Source organism: Ostrea edulis, chromosome 3 (genome assembly GCF_947568905.1).
Source record: "Ostrea edulis chromosome 3, xbOstEdul1.1, whole genome shotgun sequence".
Classification (NCBI taxonomy): domain Eukaryota; kingdom Metazoa; phylum Mollusca; class Bivalvia; order Ostreida; family Ostreidae; genus Ostrea; species Ostrea edulis.
The window spans coordinates 8,683,665-8,705,759 of NC_079166.1; the positions used below are offsets into that span (position 1 = coordinate 8,683,665).

The following is a 22,095-nucleotide window of genomic DNA, read 5'->3' on the forward strand; positions in this document are numbered from 1 at the left end:
AGTGTTTACTCTGTGTATACAAAAATCTCAATATGCATATTCAATGTTTCTAAATATCCCTTCATTATGCAAGCATTACAACACACTTTCATTGTATGCTTCACGTATTAGACATTTCTCCATTTCCTATGTGTACCAATATAAACTTATGGAAAATTAATGCTTTCTTTTTTATTATTCATTCTCAGTGTAATAGTTTAGCATGGTTTCTTTTACCATAGCTTGTAGATGTATTTAAGTGACAATATCTGCTACTCAGACTAGTATGTACTATCAAATTAACTCATTTCTCAAATGTTATATATGTACACTTTCTATGCATATAAATGTACACATAGGACACATTGTCTACAGCGCTACAGCATACATCAAAAGGACCCAGTGTTCAAAGATTCAATTCATTTTTACATTCCATGTAACATAACCTTCTTAAAAAATATGCATTAAAACAACTGATATAAGAATAAACTTTATTTTATTGTTTCTCAGTCCATGGCGATTTCAAAGTATTTTATCTGAGGTAAGCCGAAAAGCTTCACATTTCTAAAACATCAATGAACTAGAAACATGAATGTCCCACCCAATGTACATTTGTATTGTAAAATGAAAAAAAAAATATCCTGCTTCTTTGGTCTGAGCTTATAGTAATATATGATGAAAGAAGGAATAACTTAATTGTTTAAAGTTCATCCTTTAAGTAAATGTAAAATGACGAATTGCAAGGTTAAGGTCAGACTTATATTAAATTGAATAATTCTCATGAGTATGTACCAGTGTATGAATTTTAATAGAAATATCCGGAATACTTTTTCTGAAAATGAGCTAATTACTAATTAAGGAATTGTGAGGTAAAGGTCATACGGAAGGTCAAGGTAAAGAAAATTTTGATGCAGTTGGATAGCTCTTACTAATATATAATTTGAAGAAAAAAATCTTGATTACTTTCTTTAAAACTAAGCTAAACACAAAATGAGTAACATTGAACTCAAGACCAACGATTTTTGACACAGTTGAATAGCTCTTACCAATATGTATTAGTGTATGAGTTTTCCTAGAAATATCTTAAAGTTTCTTTGATACTGAACTAAATGCAAATTCAAGAAAAGTAAGGTTAAGACCAAAGGAAAGTTAACATGCAATTGAATAACACTAACCAATATGTATCAGCATATGGAATTCAATAAAAGTATATTCTACAATTTCTTTAAAACTTAACTAAAGTGTGACAAATGGACAGATGGATGAAAGATGGACAAACACATATTCATGGCAGATCTCTTCCAAGAGACCAGCTTGCAAGAAAGTTTTTCACGGGTTGCATCAAGTTGGCATTACCAATTAGTTCCGCGGGAATGAATATAATGAAGTTACAAAGGAAGTTTCCCCAATTTTGATCAAACTTGTACCAAAACACAATAAGCAAAATTTAAAAAATCAGTTTAAAACACATTACAGAATAAGGACAGGAAGGGGGAAAATAGTTATGGTACAAGTGAAATGAAAATAAAGTAATATATCCAAGTTACATCATTTCTCTAAGTTACATCTTTTAAATCATCTGAGTTACATCTCTTACATCACCTATCCAGTTGCATCTCTTTGAAGATATTTTTTGCATCCTTTGTAAAGAAATCTACACCTGTTTTGTCATTTTCTTCACTTGTCTTCTTTCAGATGTAATGAGATTTTTTACAGCAAACTTTATTTGTTTCCAAGTGAACTTGGCTAAACATGTCTCTTGCCTAATAGCATTTAAGCAATCCAATTGGCCAGGTGTTTTTCCTAAAGAAATAGGCTTCTTAAAATTTCTCAATAGGGCAGCTTTCTCATCTTGTGTCCACTGATGCCGTGTATTTGGCACTGTACAAAAGAAAGAAATACTCTGTTACAATTTACTAATATTGAAAATATTTGCACACATTAAGGTAAGCTTTTACTCTCTGTGCATGTGGTAATTGTTTAAAAATATTTACAAACCTCTTTTAGGTTTCCCTTTCACGTATTGGTCATCACTTCCTGGTTTCTTTGAGGAGCCTTAAAAAAAGAGCAAAAGTTTGTTTAATCTTTTCGTCAATAAATATATGTACACGTGTTTGTTCCTCCACCCTAGCTTTCTTGAGCAGAGGGTCAGTTAAGTTTATTTCTCAACAGGGATAAAAATGAACTGGGTTCACTACCAGCACATTTTAGCTAGTGGATTATTTTCCAAGTAGAAAAATTAAGATTTTACTATCATTTTTCAATTGATTGCTGTTTTACAGGAATTTAAGAAAACAAGCATGCCTCTATATCAAAATATATGAAAATAAAGTGCAATAATAATAAAAAGAAAGCCCTGGGTGATATGTTGCCCAATGCCATAGGCAGAGGGCAACATAACATTCAAGGGATTTCCAGTCATCAAGGGGTATAATATATAACATTTTTAAAGAACAAAACCAAAGAGGTTAATTCATTAAGACACTTATCATACATTATTTGACACACGAATGTAAGGGCTATTCCAGAAATAAATACATGGGGGGGGGGGGGGGGTCGGGAGGCACCTTTTGTATATACCAAGCACCCATAAAAAAAAATAATAAAAAATTACCCCATGACCCATCAAATTAATAAACTCATTTTACAATGACCCATCTAATAAAAAAAAAAAACTAACCAGACCCACCACAAAAAATATTTTTAAAAATGAAAACGGTACAAATCTTGCGAGGTTTTCGGGACAAACATTCTAGTCAATGACGCGGTAATGCCTGTGCGACATTGTATCACAGTAGTTCTGAAGGAACGATGTCACATCAACAATCAAAGACATCTACGGCGGGAATGTTGGAAAGATTGGGAGTCCAAACAATGCTATTATCATGAAATGGGTATGGATATATTTTTCCACGAATCGTTCGTCTTCTAATGGAGCCCGCGCCCGGAGGCCTCTATATCACCATCACACCGACTGATAAATATAACGCATCGGTACCCTCGTATAAATCAACTAAGGTTTGCCTATTTTTATTAGAAAACGGAATACCTATTGGTTTCAAAATATTCCCAAAATCGATGCACTGTAAACTGTAATAATCTACAGAACAGAGTTCGCCGCCATCACGTCCAAAGGGACCCTACTAAACGTGCCTCTAATTTGAAGAGTGCCGTAATGGAAAGTTATGCGCTGCAAAGAGCGACAACTCGAATAGTTCTATGTTACTTCCGATTTCGAAAGCACGTTTTCAATTTTCCCTCCGACGTTTTGTAACCAACACGACAAGAGCGACACTAAAAATATTCTGAAACTCAACACCCACGTGGCACAAAATAAAACAATAGAAACTACCCACTACCCATAATAAAAAAAAATTTAACAGTCCAACCACAGACCAATTAAAATATGAAAAAATACGACCACCCACACAAAAAAATATCATTTGCCGCCCGACCCCCCCATTTGATCATTTCTGGAACAGCCCTAATGCAAAATTTGACCAAAGTGGAAAAGTTAGTTTTACAAATCATGATAATAATGATAATGTATGTTAACGCGGCTGTTGTTGATATTCAGAATTCAAACCAGCCGAAACTTTTATGGAAATTTTTGTACACACGGCCAGAAATGTTTTTTGCTTCTTTAAAATCTAAATCATTTACACATCGACTTCTCTCCTTTTAAAGAAATGTTTCTGAAGATCATACCTTATGGAAATAATGCTTCTTTTTGCATAGATTTCCCCATCTGAATTATGCTATCCTCAATAAAATAGCTTAAGAATATCTTGCAGTTTTTCCCTTTGAGTATAAACGTAGAGTTTCTTCACAGAATTTTTTGTAAAATGGCCAAACTTGACTTAATTAATTCCATAGTGTTTGCTAAAAACTTTCTCCTTTGTTAGATTATCCAAATCCTCTGAATAAAAATGCACAAATCGAAGAGTTTGAATTTAGCCGTTTACATTCATGTAGCAACCACAGTTTTGAATTTCGAACCTATTCTAATTGATATTCAGAATTCATGCACATGAGGGATGATATAGTTGTTTTGGAGGGCATTATAACTGTTTCCTGAGTGATATAACTGTTTCATAGAGACATTATAATCGTTTCCAGTTTGAAAAGGCAGTTTTCTGGGTATATCGTGAAAAATATCAAATTTGTGACATATCGCGAAAACTAATACAAAAATGTTATATATTGTTACTGCTAGACCTATTATTTTGTCCGTGAATTTTCACTCAGATGGCTTCGACAATCTTAATGAAACTTCACAGAAATAAAAACCACCAATCTGCTTTGATTGTTAAGAAAATGAAATGTGGTTCATAAAAATCTACTGTTTTCATACCTGTTTTTGTATTTTTCCCATGTTCCCTTTCTTTCTTAGTCATGCCATGTGCATTCTCATTGTCCTCTTCACTGTCAGATTCATTCTCTGCAGCTTCTAACAATATAAATAAGCCCATGGATTTTAATGTAAAAACATAAAAAAATTCCATTCTAAACTTCAAAGATACAGATAATGCTTGAAAATGGTCTCTAAAAGCAGATTCAACAAAATACTACCAATAAATAAACCTACACAATTTCACTGCAGTGTATAGTGAAGTGACTTTTTGCATGTTTTCCAGAAGTAAAGATGTTTGGGGTATTTTTTCCCCTTCAAGTTAAAGTCATGTATGCAGAAATACAAGATTTGTAAAGAGTGCATCATTTTTTGCCCCAACCAAAGGCCCAGAAAGAGGGAAAATGGCATGAAATGAACCATTTTGCTACCTGTTTCCTATCGATTCTGGTCCAGTACTATCAGATGATAATTATGTTCATACAAAATGTCAGACAGAAAAGGATTCCAAGAGATCAATGTAGTGACTCAGGTGACCTTAATGTTAGCAAGAGGCCATTGGACCTTAACTGTCACCCAACTTTGCTTGGAACTCTAGGCTCTCGATTCATGTCACCAAAACTAGTTTGGTGACGACCTTATGATCATTATTATATTCATGCAGCTCATTCATACAAAAGTTCAAGGGTAAAGAATATAAGAGTACACAGTGTAATAAACTTTAAATAGGCCCATGGGCCACATCGCTCACCTTAGTCACCTTGGCCCATATCTGAAGACTTTCCATATATATTTGCATGTAAAACCTTAGTCCCTATTGTAGCCCCAACATACCTCTGGAGGCCATGAATTCTACAAACTTGAATCTGCACTATGTCAGAAAGCTTTCATGTAAATGTCAACTTCTTTTGGCCAAATTGTTCTTGAGAAGAAGATTTTCCCTATATATTTGTATGCAAAACTTTCATCCCCTATTGTAACCCCAACCTACCCCTGGGAGCCATACTTTGAACAAACTTGAATCTGCACTATGTCAGGAAGTTTTCATGTAAATCTCAACTCTTCTAGTTCATTGGTTCTTGAGAAGAATATTTTTAAAGATTTTCCCTATATTTGTATGTAAAACTTTGATCCCACCTTGTGATCCCATCCTACCCCCGGGGACCATGATTTGAACAAACTTGAATCTGCACTATGTCAGAAACCTTTCATGTAAATATCAGCTTTTCTGGCTCAGTGGTCCTTTAGAAGGGGATTTTTAAAGGTTTTCCCTATATATTTGTATGCAAAACTTTGATTTCCCCTTGTGGCCCCATCCTACCCCCGGGAGGCCATGATTTAAACAAATTTGAATGTACACTATGTCAGAAAGCTTTCATGTAAATCTCGGCTTTTCTGGCCCAGTGGTTCTTGAGAAGAAGAATCTTACAGATTTTTCCTATATATTTCTATGTAAAACTTTGATCCTCTATTGTGGCCCCATCCAACTCCCAGGGGCATGATTTTAACAAACTTGAATCTGCACTATGTCAGGAAACTTTCATGTAAATTTCAGTTTTTCTGGCCCAGTGGTTCTTGAGAAGAAGATTTTTAAATGACCCACCCTATTTTTGCATTTTGTGATTATCTCCCCGTTGAAAGGGACATGGCCCTTCATTTGAAGAAACTTGAAAGCCCTTCACCCAAGGATGCTTTTGGCCAAGTTCAGTTGAAATTGGCCCAGTGGTTCTGGAGAAGAAGTCGGAAATGTAAAAAGTTTACAGACAGACAGACGACGGACAACAGGCGATCAGAAAAGCTTACTTGTGAGCTAAAACAATGACCAATTCAGCCCAACACAGGGCCTGAATCCAAGAGGACAAACTTTATGAAATTTTTTGAAGACAGAATATGTGTGCATAGCAGTTCTTTTTCATTACAATATATTTTTGGCTGAAAGCCAAAGTTTACAAATGGTTTTAAAGTACTGCATGTAACTTTTATTTAATTTTTCTTCTTTTTTTTTCACCTTTTGGAGGATTCAGCTTCCTCTTTTTTCCTCTGTGACAATTGTCTTCATCACTTTCCTCTCCACTACTGCTCATATCCTCTTCACCTTCTTCATTGCCAAGTTTAATGTCTTCAATAAAAAAAATGATATGAAAATAATTGACAATGAAGATTACCATGGATCAAGAGATGTATACAGAATAATCCCCACCTCAGGCAGAGTTATTTATAATATAAATCAAGACCTGTCACATTGTTTAAACTACATCTATATATATAACTATGCACTCAGTGTGTCTCCTACAGTCTTGATAACAAAGATGTTAAAGATAGCATACTCTTCAACTATGCATATATTACACCTTATCATAAGGAATTTCACATTTATGTTGAGGCACACTTGCTAGTTGTAAATATGCACTTTGTGTCAAATAGTGAAGACGATTTTGAAATAAGAAATTTTGTCTCTGCAACCCACAAGTTCCTAAGGAGAGGGCTTCAAAAGGAGCAGTTCAGCCCTCTACCCATATGAGGTTTAAATCATTTTTGATTGAAAATGACCTGTTAGTTTCATGGAAGAGGTTGAAAATTCACAACTGGGTAATCTTAAAACTTCCAAATATATGACTATATAACTTTCCATATTTTGATGTGACCAATATTGACCACAATGGTCTATAATTTGAAAACCTAGCTCTGACATTACCAATTAGGCCTATATACACAAATAATTAAAGCAATTTTGTTTTTGAATAACAAAAAATACCTTCACAGGCAATTTGGTCCAATGATTTTCCACTGTACTTTGAAATTTCTCCGTTGTCAAAAGCAGTCAGAATTGTTCCCATTCTTGCAATCTGTAATGTATCGCTTGGGAGCCTGTAAAATGATGTGTGCACCCTAATGTCATGTCCAAGGAAACCTGCCATGATTTCAATGTCACTTTTCTCTAAATTTAAAATTTGTGATACTGTAGCAACGTGTTTCCTCAGCTTTGTACTAGTCAAATTCTGAGTGTTTTTAACCCCACTTTCTTCAGCAAACTTTCGAAGACAATCTGAGCTTCGGATTGGGTTAAGGGAACTGAAGCCTGACCTGGCAAAGACATAAGGATTGCTTTTACTTACTCCAGCCTGTTCCCTGGTTTCATTTAGCAAAACTATGCTCCTCTCTAGTGCTGGTGTTATTAAGATTGGGACCATGCGTCCTCTTTTTCCACGAATTTCAACTCTTGAAAAGGTTTTACAGAGGATTCTTTCAAGTGGTTTTAAGGAATCTTCAATTTCTTTTAGTGAGTCACTCTTTGACCTTTTTTTACAGAAAGATGCAAGTGTCATTCTCTCTGACTCTCCACCTCTGCGTCTGTTAAACATCACAAGTCTGGCCAATGTCACTTGATTCAGCTCATCCCATACAGATTTCTTCACTGATTTTTGTAGCTGAATAACAAGCTCTTCAGTTTTTTCCTTCAGAAGAGTTTGCATTTTTTGGATGTCTTCTGCGAGAGGTAATCCATGACCTTTGTTCAATTTGTTTGATGCCAACGTCTGAAATGCACTGCTTGAGACTGAATCAGTCCATTCGTTTTCACACAGAGTGAAAAATCCCTCTGCGTCTTTGGTTGAATTTCCATTTCCTTGAATCAGGGCTATAGAATTTTTTATTTTTGCACATTTTTTAAGAGAATGTCCCAACTTCAGTGCTAAGGATGGATTATTGTATGAATTTGAGTTTTCTTGAAAGCCACATAGAGTTTTTGTACATTTTACCACAGCAGGGTACTTCTTTGGATGGATTGCATCATCTAGAGAATTAATATCTTTGTCAGTTTCTCTAAGTAAAATCAGTAATCTTCCAAGTTCTCTCATCTTTTGACTTACATATGTATAGAGGTGAGTCAAGTGTCCATGTTTCTGATAAAGTTTTTCTCCAACTCTCACAATAATAGGATCATTCCTGGCTGCTATACTAATTTCATCAGCAGACATTCGGTTTAATACCTTTTCTCTTAGGCCTTCGCTAACATCTGTGCTAGTTGGAAGAAGCAGCATGGATTGTGATGATACTTTTCTGTATTTTTCTTTTCTTTCAGGAGCAAACGGACAATTTTTGGTGTGTCGCCATAAAGAAGATTTAAGGAAAAATCCCAAACAATATTGACAAGGAAGAAATTGGTCTGCAGAAGTTTCATTCCAATTTCTAGTAAAAGTTACTAAAGTTCCATGGCGTGTTCTTAACACTTCATAATTGTGTTGAAAATCACCACTGTTTCTCAGCTTCATTAGGGCAAGTTTTCTATTGGTGGACTTTAAAGGATGAGATTTGATATGTTGCACATCTGTTTCATTTGAATGTACTCCCAAATAATGTTTAGTTATATTGGTGAATCCTTTTTCGCAGTACACACAATAGTGTACCTTGTCCCAAACACGAATCCCATCCTGATTCCCAGATTGCTGAACTTCCACATCTTTAACGGTACTTGAAATGATGTCATTCTTGATTACAAAATCTGTAGCTCTTTGCTTTTGGTGCTTTGATGCTGAATTTAAAGCCATAAGCTCTGATGTTGAACTAACTGTTTCCTCCTGGTCCAAAAATTGGAGTGGTCCTTGATAAGGAATAACATCCGAACCTGAATCTGAAACATGTTCAACTTCTTCCTCAATTATTTCATCACAACTGTCTTCTGAAGTCACATTGTCTGCATCCTCTGACATTTCATAGTCTGGGTCAAAAGGATCAGAATGTTCAGACGAGTCCTCAAAAAGATCCCAGTGACTATTGCAACCTAAATAAACCATAAAATGGATTTAAAATAATGTTTCAAATTTAGCAAGAAATATTTCTAAAATTTATATGACTTCATTTTTCAACTGTTCCTCTATACTCTCTGTATTTCTTTTGCAAGTTCAATAACAATGTTGAAGAGATCATTTGAATTATTAAGTCAAAATATTATTACAATGAAAGTGTATTTGAACATGTTGCATACAAAAAACATTTAATTCCTCGGGCATTTATAGCTCACTATGCACTATAAGTGTTTACCATACATGTGTTAACATTAAATAGTTCACTATGCAACATCTGTATTATACATGTGTTAACATTAAATACCTCACTATGCAACATCTGTATTTATACATGTGTTAACATTAAATACCTCACTATGCAACATCTGTATTTATACATGTGTTAACATTAAATACCTCACTATGCAACATTAGTATTTACCATACATGTGTTAACATTAAATACCTCACTATGCAACATCTGTGTTTACCATACATGTGTTAACATTAAATACCTCACTATGCAACATTCGCATTTAATTCATACATCATACCTCACCATGCAACATCCATGTTTACCATGTGTAAATAACTCTATTACCATTTATCATGTGTTAATACAGAAGTATGTGTCCCTCAACATGCACTTTTAGTATTTACTATATATATATGTGAATACCTAATTTTATCTGTAAACATGCTATCTTACAAAGCACCATTAGTGTTTATGTGTAAATAAGTACATTGAATGTACGCATGCAACCGGAGCCATAAATAACGAGGGATTTGCAACTGTTTGAAATTTTGTGACTTCTTGCATGTCCTATTGTTTACTTTTTTCAAATCTTGCATCATTTAAATCACATAAATCTTTAAAATTAGGCTATTGAAGTAGAACCTCTTTATTAATATAAACAAACTATTTAAAATGTTTTATTTCTGTAAGTTTTTTTATTTAATATTGTAACAACAAAAACAGAGTAATCAGAAATACCAACAGGTGAGTCGTGGTCAGCCATATATCCGAGATTTCACTAACTCCCAAGCATTGACCTCTTTGATTTGCCTAGTTGCTTCTTATAATCAATATAAAGGTTCAAAACTTGAACTGTAAATGGTAGGTGTTTCTGGTGACTTAAATATAAGTTTCATAGAGTCTATGGAACACGCATTACTAATCCATCAAACTAAGATAACTATATTGTACAACGTCCAATCTAAAAATATTTTGAAGTTTCATAATCATGTTTTTGACAAGTATCAAATAACAATGTACTTACTTTTCTTATGATTGAATAAAAATTTTCTGCCACCAATGACCAACATATCTCCATCATTCAATTCTTTGCCAATTTCAATTGGTTTTCCATTGAGAATGACAGGAAACTTTTTACTAAAATTTGTTACGGAAGCCTGAAAAATTGGAAATGTGGATAATCAAAGAAAGGATCATATAAAGCATTTGTTGTACAAACAGGATGAGGAATTTATAAAAGTAGAAAAATAAATATTTTTTTAAAAAATACATTTTAGTAAAATTGTAGGGGAAAATCAAAGTAAGACTTAATGAACTTTAGAGATACTGTTTAAAGAGTACTGCTAAAAATGTTGGTCAGGTTTATTACAAATGTACATGAAGTCAAATTAGATTACTAAAGAAAAATATATGTAAACTAGATCATCTCAAAGGGCCCCACTTTTTTTGTAAGGGTCATTGGGATCAAATGGACTTGTATATAGGAATGTATTAAGAACATGACCTCAACTCCTGACTTATATTTTACCCATGGGCACTTTTTGGATGACATATGAGCCAGTACGAAAATACGCCAGAGGCAGTTCAGTACTTACAGGAAGAAGAAGAAGATAGGACCACAGGGAGAACAATATGCTCATGACAAGGATTTTAAACAGAGATCTGCTTTAACCCTTGACTCTGTGACATTAGTTCAAGGTCAATGCAAACGCATAACCATCAAGCACTCTGGATAAAATATGAGTCAGATTGGGCCAATGGGAGAAAGCATAAACCTCATAAAGATTTACAGAATTTTTTTAACTTTGACCTTTGATCTTAAATGAATTGGTTTAATATTAATACACCCTTAAACCCAGAGATAATCTGTGGGTGAAGTTTTGGCAAAGACTGGACCAAGGGGAAAGAAAATATGTTCTATACAAGGATTTTACAGTGACATTTTTCATACATTGATCTTTGATCCATAGAATTGGTTAAAGGGCACTAAAAATCTTCCCAAAAGCACTCTTATGTGTGAAGGATAAGAAAGATTGGGTCAAGGAGAGAAAAAATATGCTCTGGACAAGGATTCAACACAAAAGTTGTTTATGACTTTGACCTATGATCCATAAAATTGGTTCAAAGTCACAGCACACTCTACTCATGGACACTCTATGAGTGAAGTTTGCTCCACACAAATGAAATTAGAAAAATAGACAGAAAGACCAATCACTACAAGGCACACACTGAGCGGAGATCTAATGATTTACATATAGATAGTACATTACCTTGAATCTGTCAACTGCAACAACTGCATGAATATTGTCAACATTTGTTAGGGACACTTTTATATTACACTCTCTTCCACTACAAATCAATAAAAAGAGTATTAAATCTAAAATATTAAAAATATAAGTTTAGTCAAATTGTTTTCAAGTCAATAATCATGAATTCTTAATGTATATTACAAATATTCACATTACTGCAAGCATACTCCTATTTATTAAATGAAATTGCATGATAGATTGATGTACTATCCCATACATTTTCTTTCCAGAAAATGTTGGATTAGAAAAGTTTTACTGTGAAAAAATTCTAGCAATTGAAAAAAAATTTGTGTGGTCAAATCTCCAAATATAACACACATAAAAATTAGAAATTCGTTTTATATTACTTAATTATACCTTCCAATGACACATTCCTCTTCATTCATATGGTAAATGGCTCCTAAACTATCATCCTTCTTGATCACCGTTATTTTTGCAAGACACATCCCAACATCTATCAACCAAAGTTGAGAATAAATTTCAGAAAAGAACTATATTTACAAAGCAATTCTCAATTCATGTAATAATGTAGAATTCACTGGTCAACACTGGAAAATTGGACTCGCCATTTGGGTGACCATGACAGAAATTTAAATTGTCAAAATTAATTTCAGTTTGCCCCCAAAAAGAAAAAAACTTTTACTATTCATATGTTTATATTTTTATGCAAAATATGAGCCTTTTTAATAAGTTATTTCATTGTCAATGTTTCTATCATAATTTTGCATTTCCAAGAGCAAATACACATATACACTGTACACATATATATTTATATACCTTCTAAGCGTGAATCTTTGGTGGTGGATCCTCGTGTAAAGTCTGACTTTTTAGTGGTGGCTCCTTGCATAGAGTCTGAGTCTAAATCTTTGGTGGTGGCTCCTTGCATAGAGTCTGAGTCTAAATCTTTGGTGGTGGCTCCTTGCATAGAGTCTGAGTCTAAATCTTTGGTGGTGGAACCTTGCATAGAGTCTGAGTCTAAATCTTTGGTGGTGGCTCCTTGAATAGAGTCTGAGTCTAAATCTTTGGTGGTGGTTCCTCGCATAGAGTCTAAATCTTTGGTGGTGGATCCTTGCATAGAGTCTGAGACTAATTCTTTGGTGGTGGCTCCTTGTGTAGAGTCTGAATCTTTGGTGGTGGCTCCTCGTGTAGAGTCCGAATCTTTGGTGGTGGTTCCTCGTGTAGAGTCTGAATCTTTGGTGGTGGCTCCTCGCATAGAGTCTGAGTCTAAATCTTTGGTGGTGGATCCTTGCATAGAGTCTGAGTCTAATTCTTTGGTGGTGGCTCCTCGTGGATAGTCTGAATCTTTGGTGGTGGCTCCTCGTGGATAGTCTGAATCTTTGGTGATGGCTCCTCGTGGAGAGTTTGAATCTTTGGTGGTGGCTCCTCGCGGAGAGTCTGAATCTTTGGTGGTGGCTCCTCGTGGAGAGTCTGAATCTTTAGTGGTGGCCCCTCGCATAGAGTCTGCATCTTTGGTAGTGGCCCCTCGCATAGAGTCTGAATGTGAACCTTTGGTAGTGGCTCCTTGTGGAGAGTCTGAATCTTTGGTGGTGGATCCTCCTGTAGAGTCTGAATCTTTGATGGTGGCTCCTTGTGCAGAGTCTTGGTGTGAATCTTTGGTGGTGGCTCCTTGTGTAGAGTCTGAGTGTGAATCTTTGGTGGTGGCTCCTCGTGCAGAGTCTTGGTGTGAATCTTTGGTGGTGGCTCCTCGTGTAGAGTCTTGGTGTGAATCTTTGGTGGTGGCTCCTTGTGTAGAGTCTGAGTGTGAATCTTTGGTGGTGGCTCCCCGTGTAGAGTCTTGGTGTGAATCTTTGATGGTGGCTCCTTGTGCAGAGTCTTGGTGTGAATCTTTGGTGGTGGCTCCTTGTGTAGAGTCTTGGTGTGAATCTTTGGTGGTGGCTCCTTGTGTAGAGTCTGAGTGTGAATCTTTGGTGGTGGCTCCTCGTGTAGAGTCTTGGTGTGAATCTTTGATGGTGGCTCCTTGTGCAGAGTCTAGGTGTGAATCTTTGGTGGTGGCTCCTTGTGTAGAGTCTGAGTGTGAATCTTTGGTGGTGGCTCCTCGTGTAGAGTCTTGGTGTGAATCTTTGATGGTGGCTCCTTGTGCAGAGTCTTGGTGTGAATCTTTGGTGGTGGCTCCTTGTGCAGAGTCTTGGTGTGAATCTTTGGTGGTGGCTCCTTGTGTAGAGTCTTGGTGTGAATCTTTGGTGGTGGCTCCTTGTGTAGAGTCTGAATCTTTGGTGGTGGCTCCTCGTGTAGAGTCTTGGTGTAAATCTTTGGTGGTGGCTCCTTGTGTAGCGTCTGAGTGTGAATCTTTGGTGGTGGATCCTCCCATAGAGTCTGAATCTTTGGTGGTGACTCCTCGCGGAGAGCCTGAATGTGAACCTTTGGTGGTGGATCCTCTCGGAGAGTCTAAATCTTTGGTGGTGGATCCTTGCTTAGAGTCTTTGTCTCCACCTATTTTGCATCTTTGGCGCTAAACAATATTTCAAAAAATCATTAACAGCATTCACAAATGTTATGAATTACTGTCTATAGAAGTGTTTTTATTCTTTTAGTACCTTCAGTGGAATTAAGTCCTACTTAATTAAATACATTTCTAAATGTCAACATATACAGTGTAAATATAAAGCAGTTAAAGAAGAAAAGACACTAATTCAAATTTGCATTGGATGACAGAAAACTTTATCACTTAATTCATATTATACATGCGAAATATATTTTTCACTCTATCCCGAGTTAAAGCTACAAACATGCATCATTCTTTATGAGGCCCAAAAATATATATTGGTTTCCACTTTCCCGACCGACCCTAATAATTTCTGCCGACCCCAACATATTTTCCCCCCATTCTCACAGATTTAGCAAATGTCATCACTACAACTAGAGTATATTTATTGACTTATTAAGTTATCTATTATGCACATACTTCCAAAATACCAGAACAGTTTTCGTATACAGTACAGAGGAAGAACTGTTTTGATTTATCATATAACTTTTATTTGATTACTAAATTATACATTTCATGCATAGTAGAATACTGAATCATTAAAAAATAATTCAACCTATAAAATCGAGAGAGAAAAAAAACCCAACAACACACTACCTACATGTACCTACCGACCCTTGATAATATTGAGATGAAAGTGGAAACTAACATATATTTCTTTTTGCCTAATAAACGCACAAATCTGAATACTACATGTATAATATTCATTTAATGTTAATCTGACCTCAATAACAGGGCTCAAAAAAACTTTGGGACAAAGTCGTCAAATGACTCCTTATTTTAAATTTAACAGGCCATTCTCAGATCAAGGTCACCAATAGTAAAACTTTTGATTTCCTTACAATATTTGCAAAGTTCCTTGATAACAAATGCAGTCAAAAACACAGACCTGACATGTTATTTTGATTAGTCCACATCTTGACTATTTTGACTGAAGTTAAGTGTTTGATCCCATTAAAAAAAAACTAGCCTGGTTACACATTTACGGTTGCAGAATACCGATCAGCTCCTAATTTAACTTGCAAAATCTTGATTTAAGTCATAAACTGTCAGTTGATAGCTCAAAACTTTTAGCCCTATGTGAACATTTACAAATTAGCAATTTGAGTACCAGATGGATAGATAGGCAAACATGATAATAAAACGATTCCTTTATAAACCCAAAATTCTTTCAAGAGTTAAATAATGGAAAACAAGTTTCAAATACCGTTTTAGAGGTTCTCCAACTATAAATTCCTGGACCATAGTTATATCGTAGTTCTTCCCCAGTGTTTATGTCTCTGACAGCAACAAAATATACATGGGGTTTACCATCTTCTTCAATTATCGTTGCTTTACAATTTGGTTTTTTGTGCTCATCATTTAGTAATCTTCCAAATGATCTGTTTTCGGTAGCATCAATGCTGTTTAAATGAAAAATAAGTCAATAAAATGACTGTAATAATAAAAATTATGCATCAACATACATGTATCATAAAACACACAACCTCATCACCAACATTAATTTTCACAATGAAATAAACAAATCTGGCTAAAAGCATACTTTTTGAAGAAACTGCCACAAGTTATATCCAAATTTTAAAAGATTAAAATATTGAAATTAAAGCATTAAATGATACATAAAATGGCTGTTCAGTGGATTAAAAGCATGAAAGATATGATCAAGATAGTTATAGAATCTAAAAAGCAGTTCACTTTGACCTACTTTAGGTCATGATACTGTCCACACCTTCAACCCAGATGAGGTTCAATGCCTTAGCATGCTTACACAGGCATTTGAATTTTCCTCAACATTCATTGGTCCAAGGACTAATCAAGCTTTTTAAATTCACTAGTCCATTACATTAAATCACTAATCCAGTGGCAAATAAAAACAAAACTGAAACAATGTTTGTTGTTTACTCATCAACGCATGGCTTCTTTTGTATCATGTTGTCAAATTGATGCTATCAAACTAAAAATTGTATCATAACACATAAAACATATCAAAATGTTATGGTGATGCAACAACAATTTCAAAAGCTACCTTATGCTGTATTGATTTGGAAAAAACAACATTTTGGGAATTATTCAACATGAATAAATATGTATATATGTATAACTACGATCGAAAAACCTAATGTAAAAAAGTGAAACATATAATACTTTAGACAGTCCATGCGGTTTTAATCACATTCATTTACATATTTGGATTTGTGTGCTATTTTTTCTTATAACAAATATTTAAATGACTCCGCATCAAAATAGTAAAGTTCAAAACCGGACACTGAGACATCAGACATTTCGGTCTGGTGTAAAAAATGATGCATCGGACCTCATGCACTGTACATCGGTCAGGTCCGACGTCTTTCGCATAGACTGCCCCTTGTAAAGACATAAAAAGCTATAGAATGGCAACTAGCCTCTATACTTACCAAAATTGCTTTCTTTTAAAGTGTAATTGAAAAACATATGTGTCATCTTCAAAATCAAAATCTCCTTCGATGAGTTCTCCCCTATATTCTAGTAGTATCTCTCCTTCAATAAATTTTTTTTTGGCAAATACACCTTGCCCTAACAAAACAAAAATACATGTATTTAAATAGCGAGTATTCTTTTTGAACATATGATATGTGTGCCCTCTCTAGATCCTAGCACTATAATTCATAAATGAAAAATCTTGGATAATCAAAGAAGTTGCTTAATACAAATACATGTACCTATTTCTTCATTAATGAATTTTGCTTCAAAATTCTCCTTTTCATCAGACTCTCTTTGTTCAGAGTTAAGCAGCAATGATTCTTCAACTTTTCTTTTCCGGATTTTCCTTTTTGCATTCATTTCAGAAATCTGATAATGATAAGAAACAATCAATTTCTAGTTAGTGATTACTCTATGTTATTTCTCCAGTTTAAAGGGTAATTCATCACGTTTAAATCCTTTTGTTGGGACATGTAGATCCTCATATAAGATTAAGCCAAAGATCGAAAAATCCTTCCACCTCTATGTAAAACTTATATGGTACCAATTTTGATGCACTAGATGCGCATTTCAACAAACAATGTCTCTTCAGTGATTCTCAAGCCGAAATTTTGGAAATTCGAAATAATAAATTTTGAAGAGCTAAGAGGAAAACTAGAGTGCCACAAAAAATGGAGCCAAATTCGTCTAAGGATCAGAGCTATGCATGAGGGAGATATCATCCTTAATTTTGAAATGAATTTCTGAATTTTATCCCAGCAATTAAACATACATCCGTATTTTCAGGCTAGTAACAAAGTACTGAGCTACTGGGCTGTATATAAATATATAAATACACTGTCTTTATATGTAGCGGCCAGCCGGTTTCGATCGCCAGTGGCCAGATAGTTCAGTTGGTAGAGCACTTGACTAGAGAATTCAGGTGAACCAGGCTCGAATCCCGGTCTGGTCCGTTGCATTTTCTCCCTTCCTGTTTTTGGTGCTGTTGACCACCCTGGACTTGCAGGTGAAAGTCCTGCCAGAGGGAAAAGAATCTGGGCTGTGCCGTGTCTTCGAGGACAAAGACAATTTAAGGAGAGAGGAATATAGTGGTCATCTATATAGAGGGGCAGGATTTTTTAATCGTTGTCTTTATTGAGCAACTTATTCAGGTCCAGTCCAAAGAATATTTCTACCTACGTAGCTACTTATGGCTACCAAGGTATTTAAACCTACTCCAGGTAGCTATTTTTACCTACTTTTTCCTTTACTTGCATTTCGTGGCCAAACGCAGGAACGGCGCAATATTGTGTGTACCAAATTTTTTGATTCACTTACAATGACGATGAATACCACAAAAATATTGGGCAAAATATGATTACTTTCTAACCTTTCAAATTTGCATCAATAATTCCACCCAGTTCCATTTTCTAGGAGCTAATTAAGATCAAAGCTACGTGATAAGAAGTCTAGAATGTCTTACAAATCTTTATTATTTTAATTTTAAAGTTTACCTTCATGCATTTTTACATTAAAAGTTTTTGGGGGGATTTTTCATGCATTTCCCCTACCTTCTCCACCCTCATAAAGTATTCAAATTTACACTCTGAATTTTGCCGTGCACATGCACATGATACATAAAACGACTGACCTGTTTAAAATCATCATTTATTTATATTTTTAAAAACAGGTAAAAGTAGGTTGAAGTAGCTACTTAAAGAACACAATGCATGTTTCTAAACTTTTTCATTTTTTCAGCAAAATTAACTCTTTTTATGCCTAAAACTACTTTAAATGTGTTTTAAATGAAATATTTTGCGTAGTTTTCGAGTTTGAAAGCGATGAAATTCAAATCTTGCGATATGCATATTTTCGTTCCTAGTTTACGCGCCATTATGTGTGACGTCATATGCGCCCACGGGTTTGAAAACATCTATTAGCCATTTCATAAACAGATTAGATTTAATCGACAAAAAACCAATTATCTTGTTAACGGCTTGTAAATAATAATGCATTAAGATGTTTTGTGCCGTGCTCTAGTGTACTAGTTGTCGGTAGAAAGGATTTAGACTGAGTATTTTTCAATTTTTCGAAGGAAGGTACGAGAAAAAAGACGTGGATAATTTTTTTGTTGGAGCAAGAACTTTACCTTAAAAAACACACCCAGTCACCTTTTCAAACACCGCTTGGGCATAGACCCTGATAAACTGCGAGAAAATGGATATATCAAAGCTATAAGCACTGGTAGGCCTATAGCATACATTCTGTTTTGCTCTTCAAATTCAATACACACTCAGATCAACTGACCTTCACCTTGTAACAACATATATCGACGATACAATGTAACTTCTACCAACTGGTAGATTTACAAACAAGAAAAATAAATTAAAGATACAAAATAATTTAACTTTTAATTATACAAATAATAGAATATTGTATTTCCTAACTTTAAATTGAATTATAAAATTATTTCCTTAATGAACTCGTAGCATCTTGAGTGCGTCAGTAGGTTATAACGCCGTGCTCCCACTTCGTACTTCCTAAAGACGTGTAGATTACAATTCAAAAATAGTAAGATTGCTTTATCAAAATAAAATAATGTGATTACCACTTTAAATTTGAATATTTTTATTGATTTGTGTGTGTTGTCTTTTTCTTTCTTTCCGAAATGCACGCGTGACAATAGCTTGGCATAGGGCCTAGTTGTCAACAATTTAACGTATCATAATTTGTCTAATCCAAAAATAAATAATGATTGCACTGTTTATTTTAGAAAAACAGCATCAATTACAGATGTATAAAGGAATAACATCCCCAAACAGTTTGTAGACAGCGACCCATATAAACATTATTTACTCACAATATTGCCGATTTCATTCACGCTTTACTCGCTATATTTGGGTATTTACATCGTTATATGTGTGCACTGGTGGCGAACACATATAAAACTCAGACAATTTGTCAACATCGATTTAAATGTTGCCCATGGTAAATAAGTTAGGTCCCTAAAAGTTGAGTTTTTAATAATATCTCGCAGTACTTTCACAATCCGAAGGGCGCATGTGACGTCACTGTACCACGTGACTACCTACCTAATTAACTTGACTTTGAGAAATCAAGGCTTAGATTTAAGTCTATATTGTGGTTAATTATCGCAAAATTTCGGCGAACGAACTATTAGAATTAATTACTATAAGCATAAAGAAGACAAAATGCATGTAATATTGTATACTTTGAAAACATGAGATGTGTCCTTTAAAGTAGGTTTAAATACCTAGGTAACTATTAATAGCCACGTAGGTAGAAATAGTCAAAAAACTTGCTTTCGATTACGATGACATTCTCGCCACGCTGTCACATGTTACATGGTCAGTAAAAGTGGAAATGGGATACAGTTAATTATCGTAAATCGAAAAGGTTTAAATACAATACACGTATCAACACTTTGCGAAAGTTACGTCCCTTGTCCGCCATCTCCCGGATAAAAATCGTATTTCCCTACGTTGGCCTTTGTAATTTTCCTATCTGTAGCTTTGACATCTGTTATTTTGCCATCAATTACAGTCAACTACAATAATGCCCCAGATTGGGGCAACCCATTAACTTGTATGAAAACTTGGTAATTGGCTAAAATTCAAAGTAATAACATCGTACATTTGGTAAGGTAAAGAAGGAAAACTTAGTTTTTCACCGATTGACCTTTGACTGACCCCGCAAAGGGACGTTACTCGCGGCGAAGTGTTGATACGTGTATTAAGATACACCACCCCTGGACTTGCAGGTGAAAGTCCTGCCAGGGGAAAAGAATCTGGGCTGTGCCGCGTCTTCGAGGACGAAGGCAATTTAAGGAGGGATGATACATATTGCATTTCAAATATATATCTATATAGATCTAAAGCACCAAATTACATATGTATTATGTGATGACATACAATGTATCCAAAAACCAGTGACGTCACGAGATTTAAACTAACACTAAGCAGTATAATTTACAGACCTTTACATCTTATGATCTATTACTAGACAGGCAATTAATATGCATTATTCTGTCAAACTGAAAAACATTTTATCATTTACAAGACTGTACTCATATTTTGAACTGGACAAACCTTCACTTTGGTCTAACCCGCGGCACGGCGTCCCGCCATCAATAAAAGCTACGCCAAAATTGTTATCCCGAACCCGATCGTCCATAGTACCTCGTAATTAATTCACCTACCAATTTTTCTATCATACATTCATGTTTAAGTGATAACGTGTAGATAATCAGTGAAAAACATGAATATCATGAATTATAAATCTAGAATAATTTAATTTATACCAATTAAAAAAAAAAACTAACTAGGACCAATTAAAAAAAAACTAACTAGGACCAAATTTAATGCGGGACGTTTCGCTCCAAGGGATGATTCATTAGCTTAGACCTTACGCTTTTTATCATGTTCACATGGCAAATCTCCCACATAAACATATAGATCAGACTTATGTATTACACTGAATTAAAAATACTCTGTATTTACATATTTTGTGTAGAATACACCCGAAATACCCATGAAATTGAACATTTAAAAATACAAGGAATTAAGGGGGCACCGGAAGACACCTGTAAAATATCATCAGTTTCAGTATTCTTTACATTTTGAGTTATTATAATTTCCTTTCTGTAAATGTATAGTCATTCTACCAAATCTCATCCCAGTCAGAATGATAGAGCTGAATCGTACATTGACCGTGGTTTGATATATATGCACATTTATATATCGCTTCAAATAACTTTTTATGAAATGACTCCCTCCCCTCACAAAATCACACACAACTAGATCTACATGTAATTACAGTTTTACGATTTGCTATCTCCTCATCTTACGTTTTTCTTTTGAGCCCCCCCCCCCCCCCCCCCCCCCACTTTCACACACAATTTTAGTACGAGACTACCCTACTGATTTTTTTCTTCTCTCTATGAAATGTCTTGATCATGCTATAGATCTACATATTATGTATAAATATTTATATTAGACTATTTTCTTGGTACGAAACATAGGGTATGTTCGGGTAATTCTGACCAGCGGATAATTCTGGACAGATTACGACAACCTAATGGTATTTGGGGAAGAGAGAGAGAGAGAGAGAGAGAGAGAGAGAGAGAGAGAGAGAGAGAGAGAGAGAGATCTTAAATCAATTAACTTTTTCATGTGAAAATGATTTAGAGAAAAATTGGCAGAAACAATTTATTATCATATGGCTTACTGTGTTTTATTATTTCACTAACCATTTCAAATTACAATTTCTATATTCTGTCTCAATACTTGTTGTGAATATTGACTATATAGGACTCTGAAAAGTCTGATTTGGCAAATTAATGTTAGTCTTGAACCCAGGATCATCAAAATTATGACCTTGTGCTATATCCAATCAAAGCTCTACCCTTGAAAAAATTAATTCTATACGGTTATGGTGAAACTTGGGTACATATA

General features: G+C 34.8%; 2 protein-coding genes across 2 annotated transcripts in view; both read right to left on the minus strand.

Moving 5' to 3' along the window:
- Positions 1–22,095, minus strand: part of LOC125673605 (nuclear speckle splicing regulatory protein 1-like) — a 96,082-nt gene that overhangs the window by 72,134 nt on the left and 1,853 nt on the right. The gene's annotated exons all lie outside the window — the stretch shown is intronic.
- On the minus strand, positions 212–21,487 carry LOC125658529 (uncharacterized). Its single transcript, XM_056159874.1, has 13 exons — positions 20,731–21,487; positions 16,882–17,011; positions 16,597–16,735; positions 15,390–15,585; positions 12,457–14,149; positions 12,037–12,133; positions 11,641–11,719; positions 10,395–10,527; positions 7,086–9,110; positions 6,339–6,449; positions 4,334–4,429; positions 1,978–2,034; positions 212–1,860 (listed from the first exon to the last, which is right to left on the minus strand). Exons 2-13 carry the CDS (start codon positions 17,000–17,002, stop codon positions 1,634–1,636), a joined length of 4,974 nt encoding a protein of 1,657 aa, XP_056015849.1. The 5' UTR covers positions 17,003–17,011; positions 20,731–21,487; the 3' UTR covers positions 212–1,633.

Excerpts from the sequence above, each read along its gene's own strand:
- LOC125658529 (XM_056159874.1), bottom strand. The coding sequence starts at position 17,002 with ATGAATGCAAAAAGGAAAATCCGGAAAAGAAAAGTTGAAGAATCATTG. Across the intron at positions 11,720-12,036 it reads GAGGAATGTGTCATTGGAAG|TGGAAGAGAGTGTAATATAA; the intron begins GTATAATTAAGT and ends ATTGATTTGTAG. Across the intron at positions 4,430-6,338 it reads GAAGCTGAATCCTCCAAAAG|AAGCTGCAGAGAATGAATCT; the intron begins GTGAAAAAAAAA and ends TTATATTGTTAG.